The sequence below is a fragment of the Rousettus aegyptiacus genome, unplaced genomic scaffold, assembly GCF_014176215.1.
Source record: "Rousettus aegyptiacus isolate mRouAeg1 unplaced genomic scaffold, mRouAeg1.p scaffold_m13_p_4, whole genome shotgun sequence".
Lineage (NCBI taxonomy): Eukaryota > Metazoa > Chordata > Mammalia > Chiroptera > Pteropodidae > Rousettus > Rousettus aegyptiacus.
In genome coordinates, this window is record NW_023416307.1 from 131,716,896 (window position 1) to 131,739,282 (window position 22,387).

The window sequence follows — 22,387 nt, forward strand, 5'->3', positions numbered from 1 at the left end:
TCAAAAAATGTGCCCCTTATCTCAGGTCCAGCAATATATACCAGTATGCTCTCTGACCATATGTTCAACGTACAAACAAACGGACTGGATTGCCTGTTTTCCCGTTTTGTCCCAAGTTAGCAATACTGGTATAGGATCAAAAATCCTGGACAGCTTTCTAGATTCACTTTTATTTTTTAAAAAAAAAATTGAGATTTTATTCAGCGAGGTTACTTTTAATTTCAAAAATGAAACCATAAAAATCAGGATGAAGTAGATTTCTAGTCTCAAGAGCTACCACCCACCTACTTTGGCTTTCAAAACTTTAATGTACTTGGTGGTGTTATAAGGCCATGATCTGTACAATGAATGTACTATCTCTTGGTCCATCTTATAATCAATTTTTAATGATTATTAGTTACTATACTTACTGAGCCTTGACACCACAGCATCACATTAAAGACATAAAGCATTTAGAGGAGGAAGTGTACATGACATAGACATTATTTTGTATTAACATCATCTTGCAAAACTAATTTCACTACAGAATTTGCTATTGGATTGTGTTAATTAGGTCAAACATGTAAGGCAACTTTTCAGAATTACCTGTTATGACTGCAATAGCTCAGCATTAACACTGAATTCATAATTAACTCCTCCAAAGATTTATCACTCTATGGTTGATATCTAGGGTAGCTTATACTGGAATTTTACTTTTTGGTTGCCTAAATTGTGAAAGCCATTGTTCCTCGTGCTAAGCCAAAAAAAAAAAAAGAAGAAGAAGAAGCTAGATAAAACCAGCTTTGTATGGAAGAACTCTTACATACTTCATTCTTAATCCACTGTCAATCATCTCACAAATTCTTAGGCTTGAGAGCCACAAAAACCTTATAATATAGGTGGTTCAACCACATAGCTGATGCTTGAGCCTCATTAACAAATCTCTACAGAGTGATCCTCTATTCTATGCCTGTGCATATGCTTCACCAAGCTAGCCAACATCAGTAGCACTAGATTTGACTTCCTATGTATATAAAAGTATTTATTAACACTTTAAATAAGCTAGAGCAGTGGGGAATGCTTAGGCCACAAGCTTCAGAAATCCTCTTCCTTCTCTCAGCATCACCTTCTCTGACCGCTAACTTTTGTGTAGCAATCTCCACCTCATCTCAGGGAAGGCGACAAAAATGTATGTACACTGCATTACATGCATATACACACATATATATGTGTGTGTATAGACATTCATACATATATGTGTATATACTAATTCACATACACACATGCATATATATTATGAAATTTTATATTTACATATAGGTATAGTAACTATCTTTTCCTCTAAACATTGTAGTGAGGATCCGACAGTGAATACAGATTATAAATTGTAGTCACTATAAAAGTATAAGATTATCAGATAGGGAAACAAGCAAAAGTGTGGACTATTAGCTAGAATGAGATTGATGGCAATGAAATGTATTTTGTTCAAGTTGTCTCTTAATTCTCCAGAAATCAATGCTTTAAAAAAATCTTTTCTACTCCCATTTTGTTCTGAATATTTAGCCTACAAAATTAAATATATCCGATATAAAAAGTGGTTACATGAGCACTAGAAGGGCAATTTGTTAGGCATCTCTGCTTGGAGGAAATATTACAAATAGAGAAGACTGAGGAAGAACGAACATGATCTAATTTTATTTATACTGTGACTTATTGCACAAAGGATATGAGGCATCTTGTTTTTATAACAAATTTGATAGCTGGCATTTTTATAAACCTGGATTATAAGGGAAAGAATATGTGGCCCTTTAAGATTTAAAAATTAACTTGAAAAAATTTATTTTAAAATCTTTTCAATTAATGTCTTATTTTAAAAGCTATTTTAACATTGTTTTAATTATCAAAGAGTGATGGTTAAAGAATTTTAACTAGCTGCTTAAAAATATCATCATTTTTTTTAAGTTGGATATTTTCAAAGCAAGTAAAGACACAGCACTTTACTTTTATAAAGTAACCTACTCCAACAGAACAACAGAGGTATTTTTCTTCTTATAGGATAAAAGACATGCTAAGGGTCAAGTTTGGGGAAATACAATCTTATTGCAAGAAATGTCATATGAAATGAGTGTCTAACAACCACCTGCCAGAATTGCTGTAAATCTGCTTGATTCTAAGTCTTATTGATGCTGAAAGAGTAAAAACTGGAAGCAAGAAACAAAGTCAGGTGGACTCAAAAATAAAATACCTGTGTTTGGTTGGTTTTAAAGATACACTGATACCCAAATACTTTACAATTTTTTTTTCTTACTTTACAAATATTTTTATCGGTCCACAAAATTCCATAGCTTCTACACTAGCCAGCATTCTAAACATGAAACATTTAATTAAACTAAGCAGAAGAAAATAGAGAATTTAAAATGTACTCTTTTAATTTTTATTTTTAAAGTTTATTTTAAGTATGACTCCGTTTTCCAATTCAAAATGTTCAGAGCCTGTAGCGCTATTTGGGATCTTTGGTATGTACGACCAGTCATGTGCTGGACATAAGGGTAGATAGGGCGCAGGTGAGGATAAGAATGGGAAGGAGGAAGAGCAAAGTGAGTATGAGTTCCCTGTCCAAAAGTCAACTCTAGACCTCATTATTTCCAAGGAAAATAGATACAGAATATTCCATATTACATAAAATCCAAGATTTGTTTTGGATAAAAATATACCCATTTAAAAGACTGTCTAGTTTCAAAACTGGCATAATTCATCTCTGGCCTCAATATATTTTGTCTGTAGTAAATATCTAATGAAGACCTATTGACTAAATGGGTAATCTCAAAAAGAGCAGTCACAAATATTAATTGTTTAATAAATAAACATAATCCCAACTTTGACTTACTATTTGCTTCCTATAATCAAACTGAAACATGAGCTTCTGCTTTCCTGTAAAGCATAGAAACATTAAGAAATTTTCAAAGGTTTGAAATGAATTCACATCTCCAGACCACAAAGAGGTTAGGAAGAATAACTTGATCTGAACAGGAATAAGCGCTAATCATTGCAAGAAATGTTAAATATTAAGCACTGCCCAGAGCAGATGAAATTTTAAACTCAGATTTTAAAATCATTTGAAATTAAAAGATAATGTTGAGGTGGCTTCTTCCATGCATGCAGGAAATTTTAGCTGAGCTTGTGCTTTGGATTTCGATGGCATGCATATCAATGCCTAACAAAGCCAAAAGCACTATAATTTCTAACAGTCATTAGTTATTACCTTAGGGATTGAGGAATCTACTCTTAATTCTTGAACAAAACAGTTGGGAGACTAGGTATAAACAGCAAGCCTTAGAACAGACAAGTAAGTTAAATTGCCACTGGCCAATATCTTCTACTAACTTTGAAAGCCTTGCTGATGGGTTGGTTGTCGCAAATAGTTGAAATGATTGGACAGATTCTATATCATCTCTCCTGGCCCCCTGCTGTGTTTACAGTAATAGCCTAGGCCTCCTCTCTCCATTTAAATGTTTTCTTCAATTGCACATCAGGAATGTTTTCGAACTCTCTTCACTCTGCCGTATACTGGGGTCTGAAAGAGCTTTGGAAAAGGTTGCATATACTTAGACCTCCAAAATGGTACATTTTGCCCTTAAGTTTTCTACCTCACCATTTTCTAGACATCAAAATTTTTTTTTGCAAAGCTTGCATCTTTGCCTGAATTGTCCCATATCCTTCCCTACCCCCTGCAGAAATCATCTCTCTCCACTGTGCTTCCTATTGTGAGAAAAAATGAGAAAAGAGGCAAAAAATGTCATTACAGTAATAAATTAGAGAGTAAGTTCCACAGGACAGAAATTGCCTGAGGATCCTAAAGCTTAGCCCTGGACAATCATGCAAACAGACCATACGCTTATTGAGCATACTACCCAAAACAGGGGGCCCATGCCAAAGATAGCAATGTCAAGAAAAGTGACAGAGAAGGGGGAAATACAATTTGGCAAGATGCTTTGCAAGATAGATGATAGAGAAGCAGAATTACAATTTGGCAGGAAAGTTTTTGCAACACCAGCAAATTGATAAACCTTTAGGTTAAAAACTTCATCGCAACAAATACAGATCAAGTGGAAAATTAGGTTAGCAGCATTTACAGTATACCTTCAGGCAACCTTATTTTTGTTTTCTTAGTTCTAAAAGGCATTGTTTATGTAGCGTATTTCTGAAGATAGTAATAATAATTTAATGTGCCAAGTATCATATTTGGGAGATTAGGAAAGTGAGGATTCTGGAAAGAAAAAACTTTCCACAGGCCAGGAACAATAAAGCTAAAGTGCAAATTTGGGGTTTGGACTGGCCCAGCCATTCCCCAGTTCAAACAGCTGAATGCAAAACTGCTACATCAACTAATAGAAATATTGGTGTTCTAAGTGAACGGTGTCCCACTCTAGAATGTTTAACAGGAAGCTGGCAAAATAGAAATGGCCATGACCCTATAAGGAAAGTGAAAGGAACTCTCTGTTAGAGTACAAATGATAAAGTACATTTGTTAATGAACATTACCAACGATCCTCAAATATCCTTTCCTCTCCCAGATCATTAATCTAAGTTAGTATTTCTCAAAATATGGCTCCCACTACCAGCAACATCACATCACTTGAGAACTTATTAGAAATGCAAATTCTCAGATCCCACCCAGACCCACTGAGTTAGCAATCTGTGATTTAACAAGGCTTCCCATAATTCTGCGAGTTTGGAAGTGCTGCAGCCACATTATTACCCTTCTCTCCCCTCTTCCTCGTGGAATAAGCAATACTAAAGATGACAAAGTAGTGATGAAAAGAAGCCAAGTCCTAAAATATGGAATTAAGCGAACAAATCAACAAACCCTGGAGTCTGTCCTCCCACAGGACTTCCTTTAATGTGAGAGAATAAATAAATTATGTTTTTTGTTACTTGCAGCTAGAAGCAACACAACTGATAGAGTCTTAAATGAGAAAAAATAGTTTAAATAGGTAAAAATGTTATTTGGTTGATGCTTTGACTGTTCCTATAGAAATTAAAAGAATTTAATATAATATGACATATTGAAATAAAAATGTTAAATAAATGACTTAAAATGCTAAAGGCAATGTTAATCAGTGAAAAGTTACAGAATAAGATGTAACTCAAAGACTGAACAAAGGAATCTGATTTTTAAGTTAAGTGATTTCTGTATTAGCATATAAAGTAAAAAATTGGCAGATTTCAGAAGCTCCTTTGACAAGTTCTTTTTATTACCAATTAATAGTATTTTAAAATAATGTAACTGCACTTTATTCTTGAAAACTAATGAGATTTTTAAAATTTTACTTTCTTGTGTTATGTGCCCTGGCACCAGGCTTTTTATGTTTAATTCTTCATCTAATGACTACTTGGCGATAGATTCTTTTATGAAATTGCTAAAATAAAATTAAGTTTACTCCTTCCTAAAGTATGATAGAGTCATTTTTCAACAAACTTGAATGAGATATTTATTATTTTTTAGGTTTGCACATCAACTTATTTCTATTTTCTAAATTAGAGCAGTGAAAAACCTATGTCATTAAAGAATAAAACTCTGAATGTATCCTTCCCTAGTTTAAATGATAAAATTGCTCGTTTTAACGCTGGAAAAGTGCTTGGGAAAGTAAAGGTGACAACATTTCACATTTAGTTAAAGAATTTAAATTATTTGCAGGGGAAATGAGAATGAGTTTTTACTGAACAGCCACCCAAATACACATTTGTTTAGGGTTTTTCAGTTGACATAATACTTCCATATATATAATTAAATTCAATCCTCACAACTCTATGAGGTAAGCAGACTAGATCTTGTTCATTGCTTTTTATAACTGACAAAGCTGAGACTCTCGCAGGTGAAGCTTCTTGCACAAGAATTTCTTTCTATTCAATGTCAAAGCCAGGAGTCAAATGACTATATGGGCAATTCATAAAGTTTTATGCATCCCTATGTTCATGGCAGCCCTATTCACAATAGCCAAGATATGGAAGAAACCTAAATGCCCACCCTCAGATGATTGGCAAAAGAATTTATGGTTCATATACACAATAGAATATTACTCAGCCATGGGGAAAAAAAAAAAACTGAAATCCTACCCTTTGCAATGACACGGATGGACCTAGAGGTTATTATGCTGTGAAATAAGTCAGACAGAGAAAGATGGATATCATATGATTTAACTTATATGTGGAATCTAAGGAACAAAAAGAATAAAATATTTGAAAACAAACTCGGGAATATAGAGGACAATCTGGTGACAACCAGAGGGGTGGGCATTAGGAGGCTGGGAGAAAAGGGAGGATGGTTAAAGAAGTGCAAATTAGTACTCGATAGATGGTCACTGGGATGGGGAGCATGGCACAGGGAATGCGGGCAGCAGTAATGTAATGGCTATGTATAGAGCCAGAGGGGTGATAGAGTAATTAGGGGGTGCATTTCATAAATATATAAATGTCTAACCAATATAATGAATATTTGAAACTAATAATAAAATAAAATAAAATGCTAAAAAATATATTCATATTGACTTTAATTCCTTTAATGCTCCCACAATGACCCATTAGAAAATATATAAGAAGCTGCCCTGTTTATTGAATTACCCTTCATAATTTATCATTTTGTTTTATTAAATTCTTGCATCTTTCAAATCAATGGAATACTCTGCAACCTTGGTAGCTATTAACTCTTGAGCCAGAGATATCTGCCCCATAGCTCATTTGATGACTTTCAAGAATAAATTAATTATTAAGGACTTGATTTTAAAACATCCTTGGTCATTGTCTACATCTATTTACTTGTTCTTATTTAACCTTCGGACACCATCACTGGGGAAATCATGCTCCAAGCAAAAGCTGTTCTAGAATCTCTCGGGTTTATCTTCTCAGGGTTGAAAATTACTGCTAAAATAGGAGTGTAACCTCGTGGGTAAATAATCACAGACAGGCATTTTAGGGAGATTATTCAATAGGTAATTGAGACATGTTCATTAACAGGCATTATTGGAAAATTAACACAAAGTGTATTAAATACATGTTCTAAGGATCTAGAAGCTACTAAATAGTTTTAGGAATACTGATTTCATGATTCTAAGTGGAAATTATTTTGGGTTTTTTGTTTTGTTTTGTTTTCTGAGTCTTTGTAATTACATTTACATATTAACCAAAGTATGGACAAGACAAAAATTGATAGATTTTGTTTTTAATGCTAAGAACTTAAAATGGCTTTAGATACTATGGAGACCATAACAATCTTTATATCTTTTTATATTCCATAATTTAAATCAATAATTAAAATTCTCAGTTGCCATATCAGTGTAATAAGTAAACAACTACAATGGAAGGAACTAAAGAGATAAGAACATACTTTAGATCACATTCTTATAGCAAAGACATTGTTTAACCATTTCTTGCATTACTAAGCATTACATAATGCTATTATGTAATGCCTGATAGCATTATGTAATTATGGGGCAGCTATGGTAGAAAATGGTTAATTAAGAACCCATGAAGCTGTAAATCATCATCACTATCCTCCTGGCTTTAGCAAAGACACTCCATCTTCCAAATGGCATACATATTGTTCTTGAAAAGGAATGGCAGTTCCTGTCAGCTTTGAATTTGTCAACTTTCAATTTGAAAATATGCATCATTAAAAATCTACATCAGTGGTTCTCAAACTGTGGTCCCTACCACCATAGGACTTCTTAGAAATGCAAATTCTGGGGCCCTACCTCAGAACTATTGAATTAGCAACTGAGTGAGGGGAGGAGGACCCTTGTATTTTGTAGCGAAGTCCCTCAGGTGATTCCAATGCATGCTAAAGTTCGAGCACTGATTTACAAGAACCATAAGACTTTGATCTAAAAATATCGTGATCTAAAAATATTTCTAATAGTCTTCAATTCTAAAGAACCAAGTGAGAGTGTATATTAGCATTTTAAATCCCCTCCAGGATTCTCAAACCATAGAGGGTTTTGAATTTCCAGTAAATATCTGTTGGCCTAAAACTAGTTATTTTTAAAGACCAGGTAAAAGCCTTACGATCATAAAGAGATCATATTTCTACCCTCCTAAGTTATTCTGATCATCACATGAGTATACATACCACAGTACAGAGAACAAAAGTTAGAGGGCAATGCAATAGCAGTGGACCTACAGTCATGTTCCCAGCATTAAAGTCAGTCTTTGTTTTCTTATTCCAGGTCAGGACCTTTGGAACAATGCTTCTTTGAGCAGGTATATCAAGCTTTAGCAGCACCAGTTAGATGAAAGGATTGGGGGAAGGGGGAGGGGGAGCTTCATAAACAGAATATGCCAATCTCTTGAAACAGTATATTGCTAAGAGAAATAGACCATCCCTTAAAAACAAAACCTAAAAAAAAAAAAAAAAAAAAAAAGTTGTTTAACAATTCAAAAGGTACAAAAAAATTTAAGTACATTATACAGAAATTATATGTGGGGGACAGAGCAAAAGAGTAGCTGGTCGACATTAGTGAAATAGGGTTTTACACTATTCAATCACTTTAAACAATTTGATAATAACCTATGCACTCATTATATAAGACCAAAATCTTCTATAATATGCTTTATTTATTTTGAGATGTACTTACAGGCAGGCTATAAAATTTAGTGGCAAATATTATAATAGGATTAATGGTACAGGAAACAATTGCAAGGACTGCTTATATTTTGGGACAGTTATTCATAGAACAAAAGAAAAGGAGCAAAAGGAGTCAAGCGTTTCTAAGAAGAGGACATAGATGAGAAAGCTAGGTATTTGAATACATTACCAATGAACAAAATTCAGCAAAGGAATCCAACACAAAGGTAATTCTATCCAAAGACAACCTACAAGGACTGTGTATGTTATAATTGCAAATAACAGATGAATTTGCAAAAGCTTAATTACATCTTGATGAATTCTTAAAGACTTTCTTTAGTGCTGCCATAATTTTTCTACTGCATAGCCTTTAACAGCAATAACATGCTCTTTCTCTATATGTGTTAACTAACTTGCTTGGAAGGATAGTAAATGATGTACTTAATATTTATTAAACCAATACAGGAGTTTCGAGATCTACTTATTTAAAAAAAATAATAATCCCATTGCAAATAACAAGACTTTTGCAAATAAAAATGGAATATAAATATAAACCTTTGAGTTTTAGCACCAGAACATCTTCATCTTCATAGTGCTATTTCCTATAGAACAAAGTACACAGAAAGAATCTCCTCAACTTTCTTCAATGGGGTTGGGGGCTGAAGCTGCTCAGAATACGCTCTCATATAGCACTACTTTTGAAGCCACCCTATGACATGGACTCCTGCATATTATAGTATAACTGGCAGTTATAAAATAATCACAGGAATGTAAAGTACAGCATAGAGAATATGGTCAATAATATTGTAATAACTATATATGGTGTCAGGATGGAGCAAGATTTACCAAGGGGATCACTTCATAAGTTTTATAAATATCTAACTGCTGCGATGTACACCAGAAACATAATATTGGATGTCAACTTTAATTTAAAATTCTTTTAATTTAAAAAAATTAAAATTCCTTATTCTTGAATGCATAATTCAAATTGTACCTTTTGAAATAGCCTTACTAATATGCTGTCTTTAGGATGAGCAGGAAAAAATAATTCCAGCATTTTTCCTGCTCTCTCCACAGCAATTTATGAGTATTACAACATATGTGGAAAGTTCATTTCTTTTTCTGTCACAGCATGGAACTATCTGTACTAAGTGAGGAAATACGTCATTTTTCATTCTGAACAAAAGTTAGCAAATAAAATATTGCAGATGAACTGTCTAAGAAGTGGAATAGGATAGCAAATTTAGGAATGTGCATAAAAATCTACACAACAGAGTTTTACAGTTGAGTTAATATGTTTAGTTCAAAGACAAAGTTTTAGATGTTCACCCATTTACTGACTCTTGTGTTTCAAAGGCATCTGAGTTACAGTAGATTAGGAAAGTTTAGAAGCAGATAACAGGATTAGAAATAGCTCAAAAGTCAGCTCAGGGTTCAGGTGTCTCCCAGGCAAATCTAACACTTCACAGCTGTGATACTATGAACACGACGGCTGGAGCACCTTCGGAAGGGACCATAGTAAGCAGCAAATTGTCAGCATTAAATACAGGAAGAAAGAATCAAAGGCAAAAGAGGGATGATATTTAAAAACAAACAAACAGTGGTTAAAATGCCATAAAACAACCTAAAGTTTCTCAATATCCTTGTTCATCAATGACTGTATAAGTCTCTACTTAGTTGTTTATCCTTATGGGTACAAGTAATTTAGTGGCCTATCAGGCTCAGGAAAGCTAGTTACTGGTGCATAAGCTTTTCACCTGTGGTGTTTTCTAGCTGTAGCTTTATTTCCTTTCCTCGATGGGAATGCTACCTGAATCTCCAAAAACATTTGAATCTGTCTTCCTTGGCCTTAGATTCCAGAGCAACATGCTTAGATTGTGGGGTATTTACCATTAGCCAAGTAAAACAAATGAATTCTAACTGGTGCACCTGTGCCCTCTCTTTGTTCCTAAGGTATCTTAATTGTCCATCTTTGCATTTCCCATTGCACTAGAATCTTGGGGTTAGAAGGAGACTGATAATTGATTCGATCGTCTCTTTCTTGATGCAGAAATCACTCCTACAACATCCCTTGAGAAGGGGTCACATACTTTGCCTTCTGCAAAAGATGGCCCATTCCTTAACCTCTCATTTTTAGAAAATCCATCCTTATTATTGTGTCACCACCTCTCCCTACAATTCTGCCCACTAGTTATAGTTATTTCCTCTGGAACCTCCCAGCTGCACCTCCATGTTTCTTCTACCAATTAGCTCTGCAGTCTTATAAACACACACACACACACACACACACACACACACACACACACACACACAGAAACCATCATGTCTTAAGTCTCTTCCTAACTGAGCCTAATACCCAGGATTCTTTCAAGCATTATCTCTTGATAGCATTCGTTGGCTCCCTAACCCCTCCCCACGCCACCCCCAACGCACACCCTTCTTTTACTTCTCCCTGTTTCCCTGCCAATTTCTGGCCAAGGCCTTTATTCTAATTGTCTCCACACTATCCTCCTTTAGTTAACATTCACTCTTCCTTCAGATCTTAATTCAATATTAAGTCCCTTAGACCAGCCTTTCTTGCATTTCCCACCTTGGTCCCATCTCCAACTATATACTTTGAAGGCACCTTGTAACTCTCCTTTGCTATACCTATCTTAGTAGCATTCTGAATTTATTAGTGGGACTATTTGATTCCCAGTGTGTCCTGTATGACTAGCAAAGTGCCTGTTGGATGGAAGGCACAGAATACATACAAGTTTGTTGAACTAGTTCTTGGAGGGTGGGATTGGGTGGGTGGGGGGAGTACCCTCCTGCCCAGATCCAATTCCATGTGACTTCTTTTCTTTGGAGACTTTATAAAATGAATAATTTCTGTATACTCTTTAAATATAACAGACTCACTTAGTTTGAGAAGCTAAAAACTCTTAACCTTTCTTAAACCAAGCTAGAGTGAAATTGCTATTTATTTCCTAGAGAGGAAAGCCTGTATCAGCACCCCAAAACCCTTATGTAATGCTCCAAATCTCAACATAAGTTTTTTGGGGTGTGTGTGTGTGCGTGTGTGGAGGAGGAGTCTTTAATTTTTCTATTGTATTCAGAGAAGGCATAAGAGCCAAAATGAAGAATTAAGTTTCTAAGATTCAAATTAAAATCACAGGTTTATTTAACAACCCAACTTTGTAGTTAGTGTTCATTAAGAAACAAAGCAAAACATGAAAATTCAGTGATCCTGTTTGAAGGAGAAAGCTCTTTTTAAGTCATTGAAAAGAAACTTTAGAACAGCCTCTAAGATAAAATTTAATACTAATCCTTAATCAAAATATAGCTACTGTATAGGCTCCCTGGGCTCCAAAGACTCTCTCCTCATTTTAAGCAGATTAACCAGGGCAGGTCGTGAGCTATGACTGTAGTGTGTGGTTTTTGCCTCACATTATAAACACTTAAGTACGGCTCTTTCTGTTCATTGAGACTATAAGCATCACAGAGAGACTACACTCTACCTAATTCATTTTTATATCTTTATTACCTATACAAACACTCCATACTCAATATATAGAAAAAATTGTGTAATAATGAAAGGAATTAAGGAATTCCACAAAACAAGATGACAGGTGACAGAGTCTCTTCTTTGCATTCAGCCCTGTCCAGGTCACCATTTGTGTGCAAATTTACATAAGCACATCAATGGTAACATGATCGCATATTTAGATAACAAGAATATAAAAAAATAGTAAAAAAATTGTGTGGATTAGTTTCGTAGGAAGATATTACATCAGTTCAAGGGCCTAATTTCAAATATATATGTATATATATTTTTAAATATATATATATTTCAAATGTATATATATTTCAAATACATATGTGTGTATATGTATATGTGTGTGTGTGTGTGTGTGTATCACATACATATAACTATTGTACATGTCCCTGGCACCAAAAACTACCCTGCTCATTTTAAGAAAATTCACTGTTAAATAGTCAAGACATATCAGGTCAGCTCTTAGATGGTAATTCTCGTTCCGAAAGAAGTCTTTCTATTCAATAGAGTAAGGCACCATTAGCACGGATCAACTCAAATTCTTGTTTATTAAATTAGCCATCCTGTATTTTCTGGTCGCTTATCTGTGAAACACATGGAAGTAGAGATTCAAGCTGATGAGGCTACTGCAGAGCAGTATAAGTCGAGGGACAAGAGCTTGAAATAGCAAGCCCTTCTCTGTCTCAGTCTTGCATCAATGGGGTTTATTACTGACAAGTTGACCTTCAGGTATCACCTGAACTACCCTCTGGACTCAGCCCACAGAGTCTTTTTCTCCTTGCTTGGTATTCACATTGCCCTTTTCTACATCTCTGCTAAAACTCACAACAAACATTGGAAAGAGCACTGAACTAGGAGTCTGACAGGCCAACTTCTAATCCCAGCATTGATGCAAATGAGCTGTGTGACCTTGGGCAAATCCCTCAACCCCTAAAAACTATTTCCACATCCATAAAATAAATTACTTATAGTCTCCCCTAGATCTCACCAGGTTCTGCTTACTAAAGATAACAACTCTATGTTCACCATCTCTAGCCCTCACCTGCATAATGGCATCTCAGCCTCTGAACTCCCCAACCTCCACATTCATTCATATGGTTACATAAATTTATCACCTACTTTGTGCCTTATTTATGTTTGGCACAGGGGCTAAAATGGAAAAAAAAAATAACCATGTTCTCTGCATTAGGGCGAAATAAAATTTTCATTTAAGGAGGAGAATGCTGAGTGCTATGAGGAACTTGGATTGTAGCATAACAAGAGTGAATGTGGGAACACAAATTTGAATGCTATCGCAATGGTCCAAGCAAGAAAGGACGGTATAGCAGGGTTGGTAGGTGAATCAGTAACTATTTTCGAAATAGAATTGACTAGGCTTGTTAAGAGTTTGCAAAAGGGAGGTGAGGGAGAGAAAGGGAGGTGCCAAAGTGACTCCCAAGTTTCTGGTTTGAGCTTTTGGGTTGATGAATGGACCTGAGCAGAAGTAGGTTTGGAGACAGAGCTTGTGAGTTCTCTTCGGACACATTCAGTCTGAAACATCCATAAGACATTCAGATCGAGATGTCAAATAGGCAATTGGATAGAGGTTAACATGCACTGGGGATAAATATTTTGAAGTTGTCTCAAATTGGTGGTGTTTTACCAAGGGAAAGAGAGCAGACTGTTCCATATAGGCTCATAGCCTTCTTTTATCATTTGGTTCTAGCACCCATGGACAATGTCTATATCAATGGTGATAACCCCTAAGAGCATTTCCTGGGGGTTCATAGAGCACTCAGTTCTCTGTAGGCCTCGTTGGCTGAAGCCAAGCTACAACCTGTCCAAAAGTGGAGCAAATTCTCCCTTCTCCACTCGGTGTCCTACTTGGTCATCTGAGCCACGTGGTAAGCTTTGAGGACTCTACTACACAAGATAATATGACCTATAAGTTTTGCTCATTTCCCACAAGCTAAGACGTTAACATCTGAGGCAGACCCTGACTGTTTTTCCCATCAGAACAAAAGAAAATAACTGCAATCATATACCTTTATGCATGTGTTAGTACACCTGCCCAAACTCATATGAGAACGCATTTAGCTTGGGTCCTCCCAGCCACCACCACCACCACAAAAACACTTTGAGTGATAATATTCAAAATGTTCATCAATTTTTTCCAACCTTCAGCACTTTCATCTAATTAGTAACCTTAATCTTCTACCTAGTTAGGGACTTGACTTTGTGAAAGGTGTGCTATAATGGAGTCTAAGAATAATACGAAGAATGAGATATTTATTCTCAATTTGATAAATAACCTGTCTGCCCATTGATTGATACATTCCAATAGGAAAAACAACAAAAACTACCAAACCAACCAACCCTCAGTTCAAAACTTCATGTCTATATGACAGCAAGTGCAAAAGGAAAGAACACTGAGGAGAAGCTTTAAACAAAAAATCATCTATAGATAAGGTAAGTATAACAATGGAACGTATGGAACCCTTCAGGCCCAGTCAAGAGATGAGTAGAGGCAAAAAAGGAGGAGCGCTCCATAGGCAACCTGCCTGAGGTGCAGGTCCTCCTGTACCGGCCTGTGCCAGGCTCCAATATGGGCCTGAGGAAACAAAGAACGAGATACCACTCCATGTCATGTGCGTATGAGTGCACATATGTAGATATGTAAGCAAATGGCTTGCTAAAGACATATATAGTATGAGGCCCTCATGGAAGCAGACAGAATATCTTAGAAAGAAGGGGCTACACTTTACTCTTCCCAGCAAAACTGGAGCAAGCTTTTTCCTGAGCCCATTGAACCTGAGTCTTGAATAGGTAGGCAGGGTGTAAATAAAGAAAGGAATTCTAGGCTAAAGGGAGGAGTGTACGTGAATGCACAGAGGTGGAGAAGCAGATGGTGTATCTAGGATAATATTCTCCAAGTATGTGGAACACAGCATTGGTGGTACCAATGATGCTAGATGAAATGGAAGGCACGCAGACACTACATTAAATAACAATGAATTACTTGGAATTGAGAAAGTTGTCTATCTTTTAATTCCCTCCTATCCTTGCCCAGGAGAATTTCTCAGTTGGCTACAAGGATGCTAATCGCTTAAAAGCTAATCTTCCTACTTAAAAATGGAGCAGCTTTCAGGCTTAAAGGTTTCACAGCTAACAGTATCTAGCTAATATTTAACACTATCTTGCTTTTATTATATTTATGCTTCTCTTCTATTTCTGGACTATGACAGTGGTTTTCCATTTATAGCAGTTATAAAAATTTTCTATCTAAACAAATTTAAGTTTTAAAGTGAGTGACTTAAATGCAAATATAAAGAAATATTAAAGAATACATAAATACATACAAGCAGTAAAAACGCATGGTAAGAATTATGGCAGTGGCATGTAAATACCTGAAGCGTTAGAAAACACTCTCTAGGAAAAGACTAGCTGTTTGCGTGTTGCCGTCACTAGATTATTTAGAGATAAAGCATATGATAAAATGGATTAAGTTTAAAGCCAGGTCAACGGGAGTTCAAATTTTCCTTCAGTACTTTCTGGCCAGGCAGCCTTGAGCAAGACCTCTTAAGGTCTCTAAGTCTCACTTCCCTCACCTTTATGTTGAGGATCTATCTTACAAAAATGTAAGAGTTAGAGACAACCAAAATATAGGTCCTTAAATCATAGACATTATTAACCTCCTTTATAACTTTCCAACAAGCTTTCCAAGGTTAGCCATGATTGACTCTGACCTAATTTCTCTAATTCTGTGAGACATTATGTCTGCAGAGCTATAATTGGTTTCAGAAAGAAATCAAACATGTCATTTTTCTTTATTTCTCCATTAACTATAGAGGAATTAAGAAATCAGCACAATATTCATAGCTGTTTTCCAATGGTCGTAAACTTGGGAGGGGCCATCCACTTAGTCCAAGTCAGGATCTGTGTTAAATTCTAATGTTCTTCTGAATGCATTTGCAACATTTTATTCTTTATTTTTGTTTTGTTGGTTTGTTTATTAAATTTATTGGGGTGACATTCGTTAATAAAGTAATATAGTTTTCAAGTGTACAATTCAATAATACATCTTCTGTATATTGCATTGAGTGTTCACCACCCAAAGTCACATCTCCTTCCATCACCCTATATTTTACTCCCTTTACCCTTATCTGCCTCCTCCCTCTCCACTTTCCCTCTGGTAACCACTAAACAAAAAATAAACTTTAAAAAGAGTATAAGCAATATAGCCACATCTTCAAAAATTTATAATATTGAGAAAAAGGAGGAGAAAAATCACTTATCCACAGCCCACATTTACAGTCCCATCCTTTCAGCCACCTTTCCTTCCCCATTACCCACATCCACCCCCCTCTTCTTGTAGTAATGAAGCCTGAAGAAGCATGTGGAAGTAAATTTAGTGAGTGTGGCAGACAACTCAGAGCGCCACTACCTGGGGCTCTGGCTTTCTAAAAAGCAAGCACATGTTGAGACTTGGAAACTAAGAGGTTTCCTCATAATTCATGACACCTTGCCTAAGTAAGAGATAAATTAGCTACTAGGCGTAGCCGCTTAGTGAGCACAGTCTGAATTTCCAGCTCATTGTAAAATTATTAAAGCACAGCATAAAAGCGATTTCTTCTTGAACAGTAGTAATGATTTTCATTTTCCAAATTATGCATCGACTATTGGGGAAACCTGTCATTAGAGGATTTTCTGTCTGCTGACCTTTGCTTTCACTTCCTGGAAATATTTTAATAAGTAGGTCACCTCATTCAAATACAGGACACTGCTAATATCTCCCATGCAGCTTTGCAGTTCTAGCAACAAGCATGATGTCCAAGCACTTTAGGACTCTGGTCTTTGATACGGCTATACATTTGTTGTTTATCATTGCCATACTCATTTCTAAAAGAACCACCAGATTTAATGGATCAGGCACAGAGGTTTCGTCTAACAATTTAGTATAATTCAGAAAAGCAATTTTTAGAAATGCCTTTTTCATAATTGTACAAGATAATATACATCTCAAAACAATAAAATGAATGCATGATTTTTTTGAAAGCATGATTTTAAACAAGAAGCGATCAGACATTTTAATGGTTTCTAAAAATATACTCCCACATGCTAGAGTCTACTACTAGAAATCCTAACTTTTCATTGGCTAAAAAGATTGAAACTTGAGGTGCTTTATCCCCCTACCCTTCACCAAAAAAAAAAAAAAAAAAAAAAAAAAGACTAATTATGGCTGAAAGTTCTTCTCAGCTCATTAGTGATCTGCCTAAGGCTATCATATTTACAATCTACAAAACATTTTTTTGTTTTACAAATCTTGGTGATATTTAAAATACATAAGAGAAGTCATGTTATTTCTAGGGCTTTGTACTTCTTTTTGTCTAGATAATAATAGTTTTAAAATCTATATTTGAGGGCCTAGAAAATTATCAAGGAATCCACAGTTTAACTCTGACAGAGTAGAGCAGTCTAGCTATTCAGAAGAAAGAAAAGCACACAGTTTTATTACAGAATTTGAACTTAATCTAATGATCCGCACATTCTGAGTTCAAATAAATCTTTGTTGCTTTTCTGATTGTGAAGTTTGAACAACCCCAAGCAGGCACAGACACAGACCTGCAACTATAAACATGTAAACTAGCAGAAACTAGATGGCCAAGTGAAGTAGAAGCAACACCCAAAAGCTAATATAATATAAACAAAAGGATACCTGTTCTTCAGCTCTTTGGTTTCTCAGCATCGATACATATTTTCTAAGTGCATGGAGAGGGTATTTTTTGAAATAAGAGAATCTGGACTGAGGCAACAGATTATCCATGGTGAGGAAAGCAAGAAGGTTCTTTTCTGCCCCTCCCTGTCAGCAACCATATGAAATCTAGAAGCTTCACAATTCTTCAGATGCCTAAGGATTTGCTTGTAGCTCGATCACTTTCCAGCAAATAAAGCAGATGTTCTTTTTTGCCACTTCCTCTTTTGGGTAGAGTTCCTGGTGAAACCAGACAGCCAAGTGTGAACTCTGTCTAAAAGCGTCCAGAAATGTAGTGCCCACAGGCCGGAGGAGCCAGGAGGAATTTAGGGGCTGGTCCACATAATGCAAATTGCTCGGTGGTAGTGATGCGACTGTCCTATTTCTAGCAACAGCGTTCTGTTGCAAGCTATGTTAATATTAGCTAGCTGGTGACTTTCCACACCCACAGACTCACATGAGGTTTAATCTTAATTCTTCTGACAGCTTTTCCAGCTCTTAAAGAGAACGTGACATGTGGTTTTTACTGTTTCCTTCTAGATTTCATATCATTGTGAGCACTCGTGGACAACCCTCAGCTACATCTCAGCTCTAAAATGTTGATTCATTCGGTCTTGAGAAGCATTTTTTTAATGGACTTAAAAAAAAAAAACTAACAAATTACCTCACCTTTCATTGTTATTAAGGAGTTCACTGTCAGCACTTAAAACATTTGGTTTATTTACATTGTCATGTATTATGCAACGGACCTAGGAACCGGATACTTTATGTTAATTGAACAATAGTTGCAAACAGATTCTGTTCGAGTTAAAAGGTTTCTCTCCTTGAATCCTTATCTCAAATCCACAGGCTGAATCCGAGAACATTAAACTTCCCCAGGCTTTATTTTGAGTGTAAGGGAGAAAAAATGTTATACATTTACTTTCTAACTATTTTAAAAAGGATTCATGCTTTAAAAAGGAACCATGATAAGAGGTCTGTGGTCTTAGAGGACATGAAATCATAATACTTGAAAGTTCAGTATTTCTTAATACTCTATAGACATCATACGGTTCCTGAACAAAGTCCCCACGTAGGCTTTGCTATTTTATTATCCTTTGTAACTTTGCAGTAGTCGGTTCATTTGATGGAAACATTTGTCCACTTTTGTGAGGAGCTGTCATGTAGAGTCTAGGCTGACATCAACCACAAATCATGAGATGTAGCGGTTTGCTTTCGAGTGGAAAGGTATAGCTGGTCTTTCCTCCTTTAGAAAGAGCATGGCAGGTTGGGGTAAATGGGGCAGGCAGAGCTGGGGAACCCATGGAGCAGTCCCAGCCTTCTGCCAGGACAGCCTCCCTGACACTCCTGGCTGGGCCAGCCGCCTTCAGGGAACACACTTGATAGGCCTAATGTGGGCCGTGCTGCCAGCAGCCCAGGCCATCTGGCAGGCTGGCATAGGGCCCACTTGCAAGGTGATCTTCCAGTCTCACCAGGGCCAGGCTGGCAATTCTAAGAAGTCATTTACATACGGCTCCTAGAGCAGCCTCCTAGGAGGAGGCCCTATGGCTATTTCTTATGAAGGCTTCTTCAGTCCTCTTGTGTATGCTGGAGACAGCAGACTCTAATGAGGGCCAGAGAAAAGCACCGGCTTGCCACGGATATGATAAGGGCACAGTATTATGTACTCCCTGCCAGCTCACAGCCCCCCAAATCAGGGAGCTTGGAAATCTGGACACTCTGGCCACCTTGAGGCCCTGGAAAAAAGGGTGGCCCCCAGGGCATTGGGAGCAGGCAAAGATGCCATTTATACACACTCTCGAGAAATACACCACCTGCCCTTTTGCTTCTCTCTTTTTAAATATCTAAACCTTCAGGGATGCCTCTTATTATAGGCAGGAGCCGGCAGCCTGCCAAACGCCCACAGCACGGCTGGTGATCAAAGCCTTTTCCCAAAGGACGAACACAAAGCAGACTTCATTTCAAATGGTTGTCTCATGATCACCCTTCCCGAGGTTGAGGAGTGTGAGAAAGACATGGGGAGGGAGCGGGGTGGGGGGTGGGGAAACCCAAACTAAAAACTCTGTCCTAGCTATATTGAGCATAAAACAGAAAAACTGGTGAAAAACAGGTAGCTAAAATTCCCTTAGGTGTTTAATTGATAACAAATATAATCGTGTCTAATATTTATTGGGCCTTTGGGACAGGCACTGTGCTAAATTCTTTACGTGTATTATCTCCCATAATCTTACAGCACCCTATGGGAAAACTGAGGCACAGAGAGGCTAAACAGCCTGCCATGGTCACACAGCTAGAAAGCAGAGGCGAAGGGATTCCAACCAGATGGGCTGACCCCAGAGTTTTGGTTCCTTATCAGTCCACTGCACAGTCTCTCAGCCCCACAGCCAGAAACGTGAAAGCAGCTGATTCCTGAGCAGATCTCTATAGATTAACCTGAAGGAGAGGCATGGGGTTGCTTTGTTAAAGAGGAATAACAAATGTAGACTGCTAGGAATTTAGAAACTATTACCAAATGGGCCAGGTGCCATCTTCATAAAAAATCATACAACTTCTTATCCTGGATTCTTTATAAATAAGGCTAATATGCATAGTACTTACCTCTTAATGGTTCCTTTATGAACTGATTCTAATAATCTTGAAAAAGAGCCTGTATTTGTAGATACAGGTTTTCTGTTTCTCAAACTTTGAAAACTATCATCTCAGTTTCTGTTTGACATAAGTTACAATGGTTCATTTCTCTCAATATTTAATACAAATACAATGTGGGCTTTTATGCACCCTGTTTCTCAGGTGAAAGCATAGCCCTTTGTGTTTATAGTAGGGGCATCTCTGCCATCTCAGCCTGGAGGAGCACAGTTTTCATCACCACTATGACAGTTGCCTTAGTGAAAAGCAGCTAACTGGACTCCTGGTGGCTACAATGTACATCTGCAAGGACCAAAAGAGCCCAAAGTATCTTCCTCAAGTGATAAGAGGTCTATTCTGCCCCCTGCAAAGTATCACAATGAAGAGTGAAAGTGATTACCTGTTATTTGTACAACTCACTCCCACCCCTTGTCCTCTACTCAATAGAAAAATAATGAACAGAAAAAACAAACTGAGCAAAATCGCAGGTCAAAGCTGCGATCCCATTGTGAAAGAATGTTTGTACGTTCTCTTTGATTTCTAAGAATTACCTCTTCTCTCACAAATAGCTTTCGATATGGGGAATTCCAGTTTCTTCACTTAAAGAACAACATAAAGAAGCCAAACCAAAGCCAGAAACAACAGTGACAAGGGGGTGAAGAGAGATATTTTATAGTTTACTCCTTCCGAAATGTTAAAAATGTGGGTTTGTGAAGCAATTTAGCACTGTGCACTGCACTCAGTAGGTATTTCATTAATGCATGCTGATACATACTTATTAAAGGAGAAAGGCAAAGAGAAGAGAATGGGACTCAAGTGTGTACATTTAGGATGAGAAACAGGAAAGGAAAACAGATAAAGTATTTCCTGGATACCTTTGAGTTGACGGGGTTTCTAAATTACATCAGTACAAAAACTAAAACCCCACTAATCCTCCATTCTTTCTCCTTCCAATCAGTGCTGAGGTTTTCTTTCCATCAGGAAAATGACTCCATTCTCTGGGAATTAATCCAGCCCACATAGAAAGGGAAGGGCAGGCAGTTAGAATGATGGAGAAGCAGCTAGCCCAGAAAACAAATACTATTTTTTATTGTGAATTCCACTGAGAAATCACTCTCATCCCAACAGGTCTGTGGATACTGGCTCAGTCTCTTGCTCCCCTGAGGACAGTTTTAAACAAAATCAGGAGGGAGGAAAGGGAAGAATTTACCATTGCTCATCAGAACAAGTTCATACAGCACCAACATTCCACACTTTCACACGATTAAAACACTTGTGCTACTTTATATGACAACATTTTCTTGCTGCCTCCATCACATAGGGAGTAATTATCTCACATCTGCATGTGGTACATTTTTCCTTTCCCAAAATCCATGTTCAAAATTCCCCTACGTTCCCATTACAACCACAATTCAACAATTTTGATGTTTTAGATGGCTCTATGAGCTATAACAGCTCTCATGCCTTCTGCTCTCCTGTTTCAAGTATTGTTTTCTCAAATTGAACAGTAACTGCACCCTTGGGATACTTGTCTTCTACTTAGGAATTTTTTTTTTTTTTTTTTTTTGTGTGTGTGTGTAGTGGAGGCCAAGCTTGAACTTGCAGCAGAATCACCTGGAGGACTTGTTAAAGCACAAATCTCTGGCTTCACCCTCAGAGTTTCTGATTCAGTAGGTCTGAGGTAAAGAGTAAAGTTTTTCATTTGTAACAACTTCCCTAATGATGCTCATGTTACTTGGTCAGGGGACCACACTTTGTGGACTACAGGTTTGGGCCCTTTCAGGTAGGGATGTAAGCTGTAGAGGGATTTCTCAGCTGGTATTTTGGGGATGGGTGCCCTGTTTGCTAGAGCACTTTGAGCGCTTCCAGCAGATCCACATTTTAAGCATACTTC

The 22,387-nt window shown here is 36.9% G+C and overlaps 1 protein-coding gene across 3 annotated transcripts in view; it reads right to left on the reverse strand.

Annotated features, from left to right (window-relative positions):
* Positions 1-18,172, reverse strand: part of ATP2C1 (ATPase secretory pathway Ca2+ transporting 1) — a 115,472-nt gene extending 97,300 nt beyond the window's left edge. For 2 of the 3 annotated variants that reach the window (XM_016140269.2, XM_016140268.2), the window contains exon 1: positions 17,833-18,172. In XM_016140269.2, the coding sequence (XP_015995755.2) occupies positions 17,833-17,940 (108 nt within the window). In that variant the 5' untranslated portion in view covers positions 17,941-18,172. The remainder of the gene's footprint in view (positions 1-17,832) is intronic. The other variant, XM_036219702.1, reaches the window with a different exon arrangement.
* Between the last annotated feature and the right edge of the window lie 4,215 nt (positions 18,173-22,387).